The 15,971-nt window shown below is 35.2% G+C and overlaps 1 protein-coding gene across 1 annotated transcript in view; it reads right to left on the bottom strand.

The window, feature by feature from the left end:
* DHX38 (DEAH-box helicase 38) overlaps window positions 1–15,971 on the bottom strand; it is a gene marked incomplete in the record, with an annotated part of 1,902,786 nt that overhangs the window by 645,617 nt on the left and 1,241,198 nt on the right. Inside the window, 1 exon segment of the mRNA XM_044081902.1 lies at window positions 92–208. Within this exon segment, the coding sequence (XP_043937837.1) occupies window positions 92–208 (117 nt within the window).

The following is a 15,971-nucleotide window of genomic DNA, read 5'->3' as shown; positions in this document are numbered from 1 at the left end:
GCTACTTTTGCTGGACCTACCTTTTTTGGAAAAAGGGGTTTTTTCTCTCAGCACACCATCAAATTAAATTTGTCTGCTAATGTGGACCTACCTTTTGAAAGATCTTTGCCTGGAGATCTGAAGGCAACTGAGAGTAAATAGGTAGAACTGCAAGTGCTGGTGCATTTTCCAGTTCTTCCAGACGTTCAACAACCTGGTCACGAGTCACCTAGTACACACAAGACACAATATGAGCAATTGGCAGTGTAGGAAATAAATATTTTTGTGAAGCACGAGTTTATTCTTTTTGATGCATTTTCAGATTTTACCACCATTCAGCAACAGACAGATGAAATAGAATTTCACAATCACTCTGGAAGTGTACAAGTCATTTAAGACATTATGTTTAGACTTTCAGCCAATCTACTAAGATCAGCAAATATTTTTTTAATCTCATTTCTTGCATCTGTGGTTCTCTAGAAATACGTTATATTCTCAAGAACCCCTAATCCTCTAGCTAGTGTCAGTAGCTTACCAGACCAGAATGGGGAAACTTGTTAGTAGGGGGAACCTAGTAGCAGAGACCTCTATTCTAGACTAGCCAGTGGAACATGGGTAAGCTCTGGGTGCAGTCTCACCCTCTGCACTTCCTGGCAATTCTTCCTAATGCTGCCAAACCACACATCTTTTTCTACTGGGTGGTGTATCCTCCACTGAAGTAGAGCCAGCAATACTGACCAAGAAGTGCATTTTTAAGTGATGAATCTGTCTACTGCACATTACACTGAATGATAGGCCAAGTCATTGCTGTGGTCCTATGGCTCTGTTCAGCTTCAAACCATACCACCATTTTCCATGCAGGTAGGGTTTGCTGCCTCAACCACTCACTCCTCTTTCCCTCAGTATCTAGACAGCTTGATAATCCCTGGTCATGCAGATCACAGTCAGGGCTTTAGTGTTGTGTTTTTTGCAGATCTACAAAGGATAGTCAGTACAACACAAATCAGTATTTCCATAGGACTTTAGGTTCAAATGACAATTATGATTGCAATTCTAGTTTTGTTGTTTATTTGGCTCAGTGTAATGCTTGTGATGTATTTTGCATGGGGAAAACTACTCAAACATTTCACAAATAGTTTACAAACATGTTTATGCAATTAGAAACAAGCAGAAGACTACTGTTTTGTTTAAACACACTACACATTCGGGATAATTGTAAAAAATTCCTATTTTTTGTTTTGGGCTCTGTAATCAAAGACAATCAAAACAGAGGACTTAGAGACCTTACTAGAGATTAAGAAAGTCTGCTGACAGCATATCACAACCAAAGACTGTGATTTTATTAACATTAAATGTATCCTTAAATATACAGCAGATAAATTGTAATACTTGTAATAAATATATGTGATGGTAGTATGATCTGAATTTTGCATATGCTTGGTTATGTTGCTCACCCTATTAATATGAGATGTTACTTTAAAAAAATTGTATTATAACAAAGTTCATTCTTATTAATTTTTTACCATTACAGATGAAAGTACTCAACATTATATTTCGGTTTGGTGGTTCCACTTTTCTGTGATTTTTGGTTTATGCATTATCTTGATTTTAATCAAGATTCACAGAAGTATGAAGAGTGGGTTTGGTTTATTTTACATACAGATCAGGTGTATTTATGTCAACCTGAGAAAAAGGGCAAGAGTGATGCAAGAAACAGAACAGGGATGGCATATGGTTTTCTGATTCAAAGGGGGTACTCTAAAACTAGACAGTTATGGCTCATATACATAACTTAAGCAAAAGTTTACAAATCAAAGTAGAAAGAAAAGATGATAACATTGGAAAGTTCAAGAGAGGCCAAGATTTTAGATGCAAGCCCTTAAACTGAATTGTAATAACCATACATAATATTACAGTCAAAGCAGCATAAACAGTCTACTAAGAAATAAGCCAGTGTGAAAATGGGGAGAGGCAGAATTTATAAATAGGGATGAATGCAACTATGGGCTCAAAAAACAGCCAAGAAGTATCTAGAATTTACTGGAAGAAATTAGTCAAGAAACCAAAGTACTGGTAGCATACAACTAAGGAAGCAAAGATTAAAACAGTGGAATGAGGATAAGCTGGAGTTGGAACTTCAGGTTACAGACTGCCTTTCCCATCAGAGACGGACAGGGTAGAGGTAAAGAGAAAGGGACAGGGGAACACTAGGTGGAAAACATAACTGGTAGAGTTTTCAGTTAAGTCTAGAACAAAAGATATTGTTAAAGGGGAAATAATACGGCCTATAAAGAGTTGTATGACAACTGCAAGAATCAATCGGAGGAATTCAGAAAATATTAAGAAAAGATTACAAAAGGAACAATAGGAAGGGTAGAGCTCCCAAGTATGCAACAAAATTCAGACAGGCAAAGATTTTTGAATGGAAGTGTCTGCACAGCTAATTTTATATCCCAAGTAAACTTCAGAGGATTAATCATCAGGTAAACAGTGAATGCTGAAGACGTGACGGGCAGGTGAAAATAAATTGGAAACATGATTTTTAGGGAAGAAAAGAGTTGCCAGATTTTAAAAACTCCCTTTATACTTTGCCAGAATTATTTTGCAAAGAAATGGTAGTAAATAAGGAAATGATTCTTTTGAGATGGGATACATGATCTGAACTACCTAGGCATAGTTACATCCTTAAGTTTAATTTTATAGTTGGATAAAAAAGCAATTACAAAAAAATGGAAATCAAAATCTAACGCAACTGTAGTGAAAATACTGAATATTGAAAAGGATGCAAAATAACTGGACTTGGAATCTTTAGAAAACGGAAAGATCAAATTTCATACAAATATACTGAATGTGTGGGAATACATGTAGAATAATATTTAGGAGGGGGAGTGAATTTTAAGGGAGGGCAGGAATTAAGGATTTAATTAAACAAGACAACAAAAGTAGCGCTGTAGTTATAATGAACATAAAATTTCTATTTGTGGTGTGTGGACTGCTTTCAAAAGATACAATGCTTGTTGAAGTAAATTAAATGCTTGTGAATCAATTTAAAGGACACAAGTATGTTGCATGACTGACAGAAAATTTTATTTCTTTACATTTATATAATTTCATGTACCATCTCCAACAGTACCAGTAATACAAGGACTACTAAAGTTAACACAAGAACATGACCTTGTCCACCTATGTGACCCACTGTCCTAGAAAACCAATAGATTACTGAGCCAATTTCCATTTATTTTGATGAAAATTTTCAACCTTGCTTAAATTTTGTAAATGGTTTTATAAATGGCATTAAATGATTTAAAAAAAAAAAACTTGTTAGTTAGTTAGTTATGGTGTGATAATTCAGTTTTAGATAATGTAGTATCAGTCACTCTAGATTTGAATACATTGTTCACAGTCATCCCAATGAATTATGGGATCGAAGAAGTAAGGGAAAATATTTGTAAACACAATTATATTAATGGGAGAAAACTGAAACTTTATACACATTTTTGTTTAATGGGATATACTGCCATCAAAGGCTAGAAGTGACTATAGCCAATTATGTAAACATAACCATTTCAAAGAAGATATTAATATTTTTATATTTGATGGTCCATAGTCTACCAATATTGGATTATTAAAACTGTTAACTATATTTATGCTACAGACGGAGAATACTGACATACTGCAAGAAATTAATGAGTTCTTCCATAATAGTACAGATTTTTTTGTCTTTGAAAGCGCACTCTTCTACTAGTGAAATATGTTTTTCAGATGCTACTGTTTTAACCAAAGATGTTAAAATTGATTACAGAATACCCACAAAGGATATACAAATATCTGTATTTTAATAGTATGCATCCCAGACACATTTATGACAGTACTGTTCACAACCAGTTCTTAAGGGCTAGTCATCTAAATACAAACTATGGGGATTTTTGTCAGTATGAAAAAAATGACAATGCAGTTTAAGCAGACAGGATGCAATAAGACACAGGTATATCCAATAAGGAGAATGTTATTTCCAAATGCATTGCTGTTTTTAAACCCTATTTTTCTCAGATAGCTGTACACAGTAAGCAAGAGAGGAAAATCTGTATGATTAACTTAAGGTATATTATGAAATGCAATCAAAGAACCATTCAAGTTATGGATATAATTATGAGAAACTGCTCTTCTGAAAAACAGACCATCTTAGAGAGTGCATCTAAATTTGTTTACAGAAGCTTTGTTATAAAGATATCAATAATATCATTGCATTAGAACAAAGAACAGTAGGTATGGTTACCTTGTCATAATTGTCATTTGCACATTTAAGGCTTTTACTCATCAGACTACTTGTAAACATTTTTAAGTCTTTTACTACACACACTTCTGAAAATAGAATATATTTGGCTACTTGAGCAAAATACCCACAATCTTACAAAACTAAAAGACAGGCTATATTAACATCAAAAAGGAAACACTGTTGTTTGTCTTTCGGCTTTTCCCAGTAAGGGGTCGCCACAGCGGAACTCCGGTCCGCTAATGATTGGCAGTAGATTTTTGCGAAACGCCAAGGTGCCAGCTCGATGCCCAACCTTCAACGAAGGCACGCCCATTTACGCACGCATGTCTTTCAAATGCTACCCAACCGTGGGGAGGACATGCAGACTCCACACAGAAGGCACTCCCAAGCCACACCGAGAATCAAACGGGAGAGCCTCTTGCTGTGAGGTAACAACGCCACCACCGTGGCTATCAAAAAAGGAAACACTAATTAAGTATTTAAGGATATACAAGAGATAGGAAATTAACATACTCTTGTATTTAGAGTTTACAGTGAATTTATTTGTGTTTAAAAAGTGGTGATATTACTCTGTACACTGAGCTTGCAGAATACAAATGGATAAATTATTTTCAAGTAGATATGTTTCCTAGTTTAAATACAATTGTTGTTGCTTGTCTTTCAGCTTTTCCCGGTTAGGGGTCATCACAGCGGAACTCCGGTCGGCTAATGATTGTCAGTAGATTTTCACGAACGCCGAGGTGCCAGTTCGAACGTTCAACCTTCAATGAAGGCATGCCCATTTACGCACGTCTTTCGAATGCCCACCCAACCGCAGGGAGGACATGCAGACTCCACACAGAAGGCACTCCCCGTACTCCAGCTGAGAATCGAACGGGAGAACCTCTTGCTGTGAGGCAACAATGCTACCGCTGCACCACCGCGGATGTACTCCTAGTTCAAATACAATAGCAAGTAAAAAAAATCAGTATGATGAAGCAAGTGCTGTATAAAACCACAGATCATACCATTTGATGACTTCTAAAAATCCACACATGCTATTATTTAGAAAATCCATTTCAATAAGCTATATAACTTCCATATTTTCTAACACACCATTGGCTAATAGTATGCAACACTTACAGACAACAAAACTCACTCCTACATATGCTAAAAGGCTTGAGAAAGTCAACTCTCTCCCATATATATATATATATATATATATATATATATATATATATATATTTACTTGTGTGTGCATCTGTTCTGTTTTCCATATTACATGTAGGCATGTATGTACTGTGGGTGGGTGACAGTCTGTGATAGAGCAGTGCCCTGTTTAGAGAGGGTATTCAAAGCCTCATGTCCATTGGCTGCCAGGACAGGCTCCGACATCCCCAAAACCATGTTAAAGCAGTTTTTTTTGGAAAATGAAATTAATTAATTAATTTACACATACATACATACACAAACACATTACATAATATATTTTTTCAGATGGTGAAGGAGCTTTGACCCAGTTGACTTATTAATACTTTCACATTAATAAACTAGAGAATTAGAAAATCAGCTCCATAAAGGGAAAAGACAAGTTACTTACCTCCTCCTATACTGTTACATGTTTTTCTACTACGCTGCTTCACTTATTTACATCTCATAGTCAGAGAAGGATTAATATACGACAGGTCTTCAATAATACTGCCTTCCAGAGAGTATGCAAAGAAAGCAGAATTGACGAATTTCAAAGGATTGGCTTACTACAAAGCTTTATTATACAGACTTGTTTTACACAGCTGAAGTCCAAAGCTCAGGCACTGGAAAACTATCTAAGATGGACAGAACAGAACACTTACATAAGAGCTCAGTATAAAAACACAGTTTCATTTAAGTGTTCACACTTTGATGAATAACACTCAATTATAACCCCTGTCAAGGGTCATTTCTTTGGATTATTATGCAAAGCAAAATCCTTTCTGAAGTGTAGGTCAAGCTAAAACTCTCTGCTTGACAAAAACACATTATGGACATTCTTTAGGACAGACAATCTGATATCAGAGGTAAGGATCCAGAATAATGTAGACTGTGAACAACTTGCAGGGATGACTTTGTGAGGTTCACTACAACTCCCAAGAAGGTGAAGGAGACTCTGTAAAATCCAAGCCTGTAGCCATAGCCGGCCTTAGGCATAGGCCAACTAGGCAGCCGCCTAGGGCGCCAGTCTAGCAGGAGCACTTTTCTAGCATTTAATTGATGTAGTTAGACCAGGATGGGGGCACCAGGTAGTGTGGTGGGGGGCGCCGTGGAGCCCTTTTGCCTAGGGCACCAGTTGACCTAAGGCCGCTGCTGCCTGTAGCACTTCCTGACTGGACAGAGCTGAAATCAGAAAATCATCCAGGTAAGAAAATATATGTATAACTAACTTGAAGTCTGCACAAGCCTACTGCTGGAGCATGTCCACTGGTAAAAACTCTTGGAGCAGTAGAAAGTCCAAATGGCAAAGTAAACCGATATTGTAATCCCAAAGCATAGAACTAAAAAAAAAACCGTCATTCCTGTGAATTGGAAAGTGCAGCTAGAGTGACAAATATAGCCTGAGGTGAAAGAAGTGAAAATAAGATTTTAAGTCTTAACATTCTGAATTTCATTTAAGAATGATTTATCTGGAGAGAACTAGAATGAGTCTCCAAATGCCCTATTTTCTGGGTACCATAAAAGACCTACAAAAAATGTTCCGTCTCCCTGAAGAAACAGATCTGGAAGTAATGAACAGATGAGGTGTTGTTGGTCTTTGGGAATGTATGGTATTCCTGAGGGAGTAGGACAGGATGCCAGTTGTAGTAATAACCATTTTTATGATGCCTGGTACCCAACAGTGTATTGTGATAAATTCCCAAACTGGAAGGGAAAGGGAGAGCTTTCCAGCAATTTTCAAAGGTAGTTTGGGTGGAAGGGGAGGAAGGGGACATTTGGCAAGGATAGTCGAAAATTGTTTCTTTGTGAAGTGGACCCCTGCGATCCCTTTCAGATTTTTGTAGTCTGGATTTAGATCACTTATGAAAAAGGGTCCTGGATTAATTACAGAATTCTTCAAACATAGGAGCCAGAGAAAGACTTGTTTAAAACTTTGCATATTGTTTTCCTCTTTCATCTAACATTTTAAAAAACTTCTGTACAATTTCCAAATAAAAAGTCTTTATATAAGGACGGATTTAACAGTTGTGCTTTAACATTGTCTGAAAAGATATGTAACCTTAACCAAGCATGTCTTTTCATAACTAAACTTAGTGGCAAGCTGCTCTAGCAACGATAACCACAGCATCTTAACATATTTATTTATTGCTTTGCTTTTCAAATTGTTTTACATCCATTAACAAGGTAAGCACACTAGTTGGTGGGCCCTTTCAGGCAGGACCTGGGCCTACTGGTAAGCAACTGGGTAACAAAGAAAGTACAAAAATGTACAACATTATGCACAATCAAATCACAGTTGTAGAATTCAACTGACAAGTCAAATCAAGTGTAGTGCACAATATAAACAAGAGTTGCAAATTACAGTTTACATACTGAACTAACAATGAATTAAGCATGTCCAGATGATTAGTTGTAACATCAGCATTAGAAAAGGTAGCAACAGTTTTCCAATATTGCCCCAAATGGCTAGAAGGCATTTTATCACGTGAGTTTGACAGCAAAATGCTCTGAAAGAAACAATGACCTAAGTATATGCATTTTTGATGCATCTACCTAAAGCTCTACTTTCTATCATTAGAAACATGACTGAAGTAGGAAAACAACCTGTCTCCTTTGTATGAATCATGTGAAATGACAGATGGATCAGACATCACAAAAAGGTAATATAGTGGTGAACCAGAAGTCAGAAAAACAATATACTAAAACAACAAACCGAACTCCAGGAATGCCAAAAGTTCTTGGAGTTCAGTTTGCTGTTTTAGTAGATGGATTACACATGAAATTTTATAAAAATACTTCTGAAAGTCAGAAATTATAAAATCTATCCAGCTATTTAGAGGCTGGTAACTGGAAGTCAAAGGATAAGGAAACAGCCAGTGGAAGGATAGCAGCAGGGTTATGAGTATACATATTTTTAAAACAATTTTATTAAATTCTTATATTGCAGACATAACACATACAATAAAGGAAACAAACCATGGCAAGCATTTTACTTTTATGCATGTATATATTTTTAGCAATTTTCATTCATTCCAACATTTAACTGCCCAATTCATCCCCACCCCTAAACCTCACTCCTCACCCTGCACTTTGTTCTGCATATATTGTTCCACAAATTTCATCTATTTGTATGTGTTTTGCTCCTTCTTTTTCTATAGATCCCACCTTCAGTTCTTTTATCTCCTTTACAATATTGAGTATACACATTACAGTTGGTTTAGATTCTGATCTATATTTGTAGTAATTTAATTTTGGCAGCCAGCAGCATTAAACTTAGTAAAGTCTTACCATGTCTGGCCAATTCAGAGGTTATATTTTAACGCAAAAGAAACATTTCCTTAGTTACTATCTTTGCTCTCCAGCAACATTTTGGACAAAGTACTGCTAACTCATTATATTCCCCAAAACATGTTCCCAATTACCTCTCTCTTTCCCATCATTCCTCCAGCATTTGCTATTTACCAGAGAAAAAAATTCTCTGATGCCTACTTGGGGTATAAAAATAGCTATGTAAACACTTTCAAGCAAAAATCTTATACCTTCAGGGCTTTGTTGCATAACCGGAAGGCATAGAGACTTACCCCCATTATTCTTTTGTATGTTGCCTTTCTTTTTTCTTTCCCCAATCTTTTCCAATCATCACTGACTGATTTGTAATCATGCAATGTTTTATATGCCTACTTATTACCCATTTTTTGACAGCAACTCCTTACTTAAAAACTCAAACCGAACTGGTCCTTCACTTATCACTCCCCCTCTATCCCTCCTCCTATGCTCTGTTATCAATCCCGGGTACATAAGACCAAACACTCTTGCTATATTCCCCTCTCTAGTTATTTGCTCTCAATACATTTAGTCCTCTGCTAGCTTTCTCCAGTAAATTCCAGACTCTTCTAGCCTATTTTCTGTATTTCTATTTGCAGTCATCCATATTGGTAAAAATCTCCCTTTTCCATTCCTGTGACAGCTTAGCTCTTAGAATACTTCCTGCTACTTTATGAATGCAATATTATGTATGGATGTTGTTCTCCATAAGGACCTGGATCCAAAATTTTTACTCTCAACTTACTTCTTGAACTCCTCCCTCAAACTCTTTTCATTGTCATCCCTTTCCACTTCGATTTATAACCTCCTGCTTGCGTTATGTATATGAGCCTTAACTGCGTAGCTCTAAAGTATATATTCAGTCAAGCAATCAAACCATCTTGTTCTGTAAGGATAATCAACTTCTGCTAAACTCTTGCCCTCTTCCTCTCTCAAATATATATTTTTTTTCAACTCTCTACTAATTATGGTCCATAACGTCTCCTCTGGTTGTTAGAAATACACCTGATCTGTATAAAAAAATTAAGGGACTAGACATACTTTCATTCTTTGTTCTCAGTACCCATATCCATAATCAAGTTGTCTTTTGCTTAGTTACTTCCCACATATCCTTAGCTGATGTGATCGAAACCTTTTTTGATCCATACACACAAATACTTCATCCTTTTCCCCCTCAAATTTTTTTTATTTTTTAAATACAGTTGAATAAATTCCATAGTATTTGTATATAACATCTTAATAACTATGTACACATCAGCCTGACACTATAACAGAGCTCAATATATACTATTACTTTATAGGTATAACAATCCAGTTATCAGAGTGTATCTGTTCAGTTATTGTAAAGTGTCACTCAAAGATAATACTTTTGCCATGGATTGTCAATAAATGGCTTAGGATGAATCCTTAATTTTAATTTCCAACAATGCTATGGTCTTCAGTAGGCTGTAGAAGTCTTCCAAAGTCGGTATTTTGTTTGTATTCCATCTTCTTGTTATATACTTCCTTGAGATTGCAAGTATTGTCCATACTAGATACATATTTGACTCATTCAAATGAGGACCTTCGCACACATTTAATAATACTAGAGCTTTAGATAAGTTAAATGATTCATTAAATAAAGCTTGTAAAAAGATTTTAATACCATTCCAAAATGGCTTAATTTTAACACAGACGAAAAAAATGCGATTCCAATCTGCATTGTGTATTTGCTCATACCCGCAACATATTCCCTTTGTGGAAGAATTAATTTTAGTAATTCTATCTGGAGTTAAGAATGCTCTGTGCAAGCACTTCCAATTAAAAACTTTCCAGTATTGTGTAAAGGATGCATGTTTTACTGATAATAAAATATTTGATTTAATTTCTTCAGTTAGCTGTAGTGAGTGTCCTTTTGTTAAATAATTCCAATATGAGGATTTGGGTGTTGCTTTATAATTTATCAATATCTTGTAAAATTTCAAAATACTATTTCCCATGTCATAATCATTATATATGACTTCATATAGATATTTCGTAAGTTTAGGTATTTATTTAAATGAAGAATTACTAATTATTCTGCATAAATCTTGCAAATACGTCAGAATGCTTTGCATAGTTAGCCAATCTTATTGTGGAATTTTGTATGTTGTTTCTATTGTTGCATATCCAGAACTTTTACTTCTTTGACACACTGAAACCAACAAAAATCCTTTCTGTTCCCAAGAATCAATTCACTATACATTTTATGTGGATAGCTCTTTGTAACTATAAATGGTGTTAAAAGATCAAACCAGATTTTTAAATCTATATTTGCATTAAAAATTTTCCTAAATGAGTCAATGTAATAATTAATCATACCAATTTTAGTGGGCTTAGTTATGTTATACTGCATACTAATACATAACATGTGTCATGGCAAATTGTTTTTTTATCTGTTATTTGAATTTTTTTTTTGTAAATTAAATTCATTTATTGATATTACAGTTAGTAATTCTTGCCAATTTGCAGAATAATTTGGACTTATCCAATCTGAGATTGTTTTAGATACTGAAGCTTTTATATATGTTTCTGTATCAGGAAAGTTTAATCCTCCCTGTTTCCGTGGTCTGATATGATGATGTATTAAAGCTATTCTGTTTCTTTTGGGAAACCATAAAAATTTTATTAGGCATGAGTTTATTTCTCTGAATATATTCCTTTCTGGTAACAGTTGTATTGCCAAAGCTATCTATAGAATCTTGGGTAGTAAAACCATTTTTATTAACTGTAGTCTATCTTCAAATGTTAATATTATTTTGTTCCGCTTTTCCACATTGATTTTAACTGTATCGATGATATTATTGTAGTTTTTTGAGACTAATTCATTATTATCCTTGCATAACTCAGTTCCTAGACATTTTAAGGTAGATTCTTGTTTCCGTATAATGCGATTCCCCTTCGTCTGCAATTCTTTTTTTATGAGGTACGGAGGTTTGGGGATTTGTTTTCCTTTAGGATTGGTGTGATTAAGGAACATCTCCAAGAGGGTGGTATTAAAGCTTGTGACTAAATTTCTAATACAGTTTTATGGAAGAGGGATAACATCTTTGAAGGAAAAAGTTTATGCATTTCCATAATTATGCCATCTATACTTGCAGCTTTATTATTTTTATTCTCTTTTATTGTATCTATAATTTCTTTGTAGGACATGGGTGCTTGCAGATCTAGTTTTAATTCTTCTGGTATTTTTTTTTTTATATTAGAACATTTTTCGTCTAGATTTAATTGATCAATATGTATATTTTCTTTTTGGAAATGTTCCATATAGTGATTTCTATAGGCATCAAGAATGTCACCTACATCTGAGACATTTTCCCTTTCTTTTCATGGAAGATACTTTTAATGTTATTAGCTTTTGAATGTATTTTGATTCTTGTGAATAAATTATGTAGGTATTTGGGAGAAGTGGCCAAGGTATTAATTTTTAGTTTTTCTAAAGCTAAACTAGTTTTGTATGTTAGAATGTTGATGTATTTATTGTTTAATACTTCTACTTTCTTTTTCATCTCCAAATGATTTTGATTTTTTTCAGCTTTTACTGACAAAAGTTGGAACTGTAGATCTAATAATTCAGAATCCCATTCCCTGATTTTTTTTATACCAAGTTAGTGTTTTACCATATATGTAAGCTTTTAATGAGTCCCATATCATTATTTTATTTATCTCTGTGGTGTGATTAATATCTAAGAAGAACTGTAATTCAGATAATAACCAGGGTTTGAACTCTTTAATTTTAGTTATATATGCTGGAATTCTGGCGTTAAAGATCAATGGTTTGTACCCATTTGGAAGTTTTAGTATCAATGAATTGTGGTCTGAAAGGGGGCAGGGAGTGACTGAGAAATTAATGATTTTACAGTGTAAGTCATGGCCAACAAATATTTTGTCTAGTCTAGTTAGGGTACCAAATCTCTGATCTTGATGGAAAAACAACAAAGATTTATTTTCTTTAAATTTGAACGCATCTACAAGATGAAATGATTCTACCCACTTGCTTAAAGCTTTTGATACAGCAGAAGTATGAAGCGGTTTTTTATTTGTAGTTTCAGAAATATCAAATATACAGTTAAAATCTCCTCCTAATATTAAGTTGCCTTTATAATTATTGAAAATGAAATCCAAGTGTTTTTTAACAGTTCCTGATCCAATGCCTGGGAACCAGTATAGATTGGCTAGGGTCCATATTCTATTATATTTAACTATTACTAATGCCATAAGGCCTTCTTTATCTTCATACTTATAAATGATTTCTGGGTTAATCACACTTATTTTCCATAAAATTGTTACCCCTTTTGTCTTTGTCTTAAAAGTGGATTGTGCCAATATCATATATTCCTTAGGATTCCATTTGTAATTGTCATTTGTTCTGAAATAAGTTTCTTGAAGGAAGACAATTTGTGTTTTCTTCAGTTTTAAATATTTCAGTAGATTTGCTCTCTTGCTAGGATTGTTTAAGCCACTGGTATTTAAAGATAATAAAAGTTAAATCCATCTTAGGTTATTTAGACTATGTATTTTTTTTTGTTTTACTGTAACTATTAAACATTCTTCTCTGACAACTATAAAGTATATGTTTGAGCTTTTAAAGGAAATTATCAGTTTTATACTTTGAATGTTTACCAATAAAGTAATGTTTTGGTCAGGCATACTAAAAATGTTTTTGTGAAATAAATTTCCAAATACTTCATCTTATCATGCCCCCCATATATACAAGTATTGCTGAACAAATAAATTCAAGTGTAGGTACATAGCTTACTTTTTTTTCATTTACTTTACATCCTGGAAAGGCCTGAAACTGTTTCAGAATGTTGCGCAAAACCTAAATGTACTTTTCTGGATCCAACGTACAAAATAATATAATCTGCAAATAAAGACAGCTTTTCTTGATTAGGAATCCCGGGCTCGTTCATCTGTTCAAAAGCATACTGTGAGCGAGGAACCCTGCTATGTTAATTCTTGCAGACAACTCTTTATACATCCTCCTAATTAACCCTATTGTTCTACCAAGCAACACAAATACTACCATTACCCTACCAAAAAAAAAAAAAAAAAGCCAGCTGACTAATGAATGCCTTCTCCATGTCAAGAACCAACAACAATACTAGCATTTTCTTAATTTTGCTTCTCTGGAGATCATCGGTGTTCTCAATGTTGTGAAATGTTTTCATCCCCCACACAAAAACACACTGATCCAGATCCATCAATTTCCTTAACACCTTAGCCATTCTCTCAGCTAGTAGAAAAATAAACACTTCACAATCCTGTTTTAAAATTCAAACAGGTTTATACAAAGCTGGGTCTGAATGTTTGCTTCCCTCTTTGGGTAATACAGCCAGTACAACTGTCTTAAATATTATTTGTTGAGCCTTACCTGCCTCTATCACCATTAAATAATTACATTTTCCATAAACATTTCCATTTGTGCCTTTTCTTGATTTTCACATTCTTCTACTTTATACAAATTTTCATAAAATGCTTGAAATATCTCTAGAGGACCTATGATTTTTTTTCTTCTTATAGGCCCCCTAAGTTACTCAAAAACTCTTCATATTTTCTGATGCCCAAGTCATTCCTTTAAACATTTTATGGCATTTCTCTCAAAAAATAGTTACTTAAAAGCAACCATTTGAACTCATGAATACTACTTAAATACTCCTTTTTTTCCCTTTGGCACTTTGCAGTTGCTCCTGCTTATGTCAGTTCTTATTCTGCAATACTTTTAACCCAGGTCAATCCCTCTTAATAATTCCTATTACTTTTGCCACGGTGGTGCAGCGGTTAGCATTGCTGCCTCACAGCAAGAGGTTCTCCGGTTCAATTCTCAGCTGGGGTGCCTTCTGTGTGGAGTCTGCATGTCCTCCTTGTGGTCGCGTGGGTTTCCTCTGGGTGCTCCGGTTTCCTCCCACACCCCAGACATGCAGTAGGTGGATTGGACACTCTAAATTGGCCCTAGGTGTGAGTGCGTGTTATGTGTGCCTTCTGTGGAAGGTTGGGCGCCGGGCTGGCAACTTGACACCGTAAAACTCCACTGCCAATCATGAGCAGACAGATGATCCGCTGTGGCGATCCCTAACCAGGAAAAGCTGAAAGAAGAAGACTTTTTCCCATATCTCCATGTCAATTCTCCTTATTCTGCAATAATTTAACCTACATCATCCCTCTTAATTCCTATTATTTTTTCCCATATCTCTTCCTCTCTTATTTCAACCATGTTTTTAAAATCCATTTTCATTTTTTCCCACTCAGTAGCTATCCCTTCAGAAGAAATTTCTGTCTTCTCTAATACCTCTCAAATCATTTCCACCACCCATTCCTTAAATTCCTCTCTCTCTAATAAATATGTAGCAAAGTGCCACCATCTCATTTTTACATTACCCTGAATCTTTACTAAGGGTTTCACTGGTGCATGATCTGAAACAGTCATTGGATGAGTTTCAAAGCTTTCAATTAAGTACACATGTTCCTAAGAAATATAATTTCTATGCAGTCTAGCCAAGTTATTGCACCTTGGAGAAAGTACAGTTGTGTAAAATATTACCATAACGGCGTATATCTGTGTATACTCTCACCTAATTCTGCTGTAAAGTAACTTGTGCCTAACTCTATTCAATTCTGGATACATACCGCACTTATTCCATTTCCCAGCTTGTTGCTTGTGTTACTACTGTCTGATTTTTGCTATATGTCTTTAAGCTTTTCGTTTTTGCCTTATTCTTTATAAATGTAAAACTGTTGCTTATTGAATGGAGATTTTCTCCCCAGGTGTCTGCTGAAAATGGGCTTCCAGCCCAGCTGGACACTTACTCGGTAATCAAATGTAAAATAAATAAATATAGTCTTCTCGTCACTGTTGCAGTATTCCATACAACAGGGAGCCCTGCCAAGGGTGACCTGACATCCGGCCAGTATATCAAAGCCTTTAGGTTGCGAAGGGTATGCCATATGTCACAAGTATACGCCCACGTACAGCACAGGGCATAAAGGTAACATCTGGATGTATCATCCTCAGAAATGAGAGCCCCAGTAGGAATGCCAGTCTGAAGACTAGGGAGGCACCAGGCACATCCAGAAGGGAAAACAACCAGGGGGAGGAGGGAGGGAGTGAATACTGCAACAGTGAAGAGAAGGATATCTACCATTATGGTAAGATTTTACACAACTGTACTATGTCCTTTCAAATCAGTGTAGCAGTATTCCTTAC

This window comes from Protopterus annectens, chromosome 8.part1 (assembly GCF_019279795.1).
Source record: "Protopterus annectens isolate FY-2018-M chromosome 8.part1, PAN1.0, whole genome shotgun sequence".
In the NCBI taxonomy this organism is placed as follows: domain Eukaryota; kingdom Metazoa; phylum Chordata; order Ceratodontiformes; family Protopteridae; genus Protopterus; species Protopterus annectens.
The sequence above is the reverse complement of the archived record's forward strand: the minus strand, read 5'-3'. Positions and strand labels throughout refer to the sequence as shown.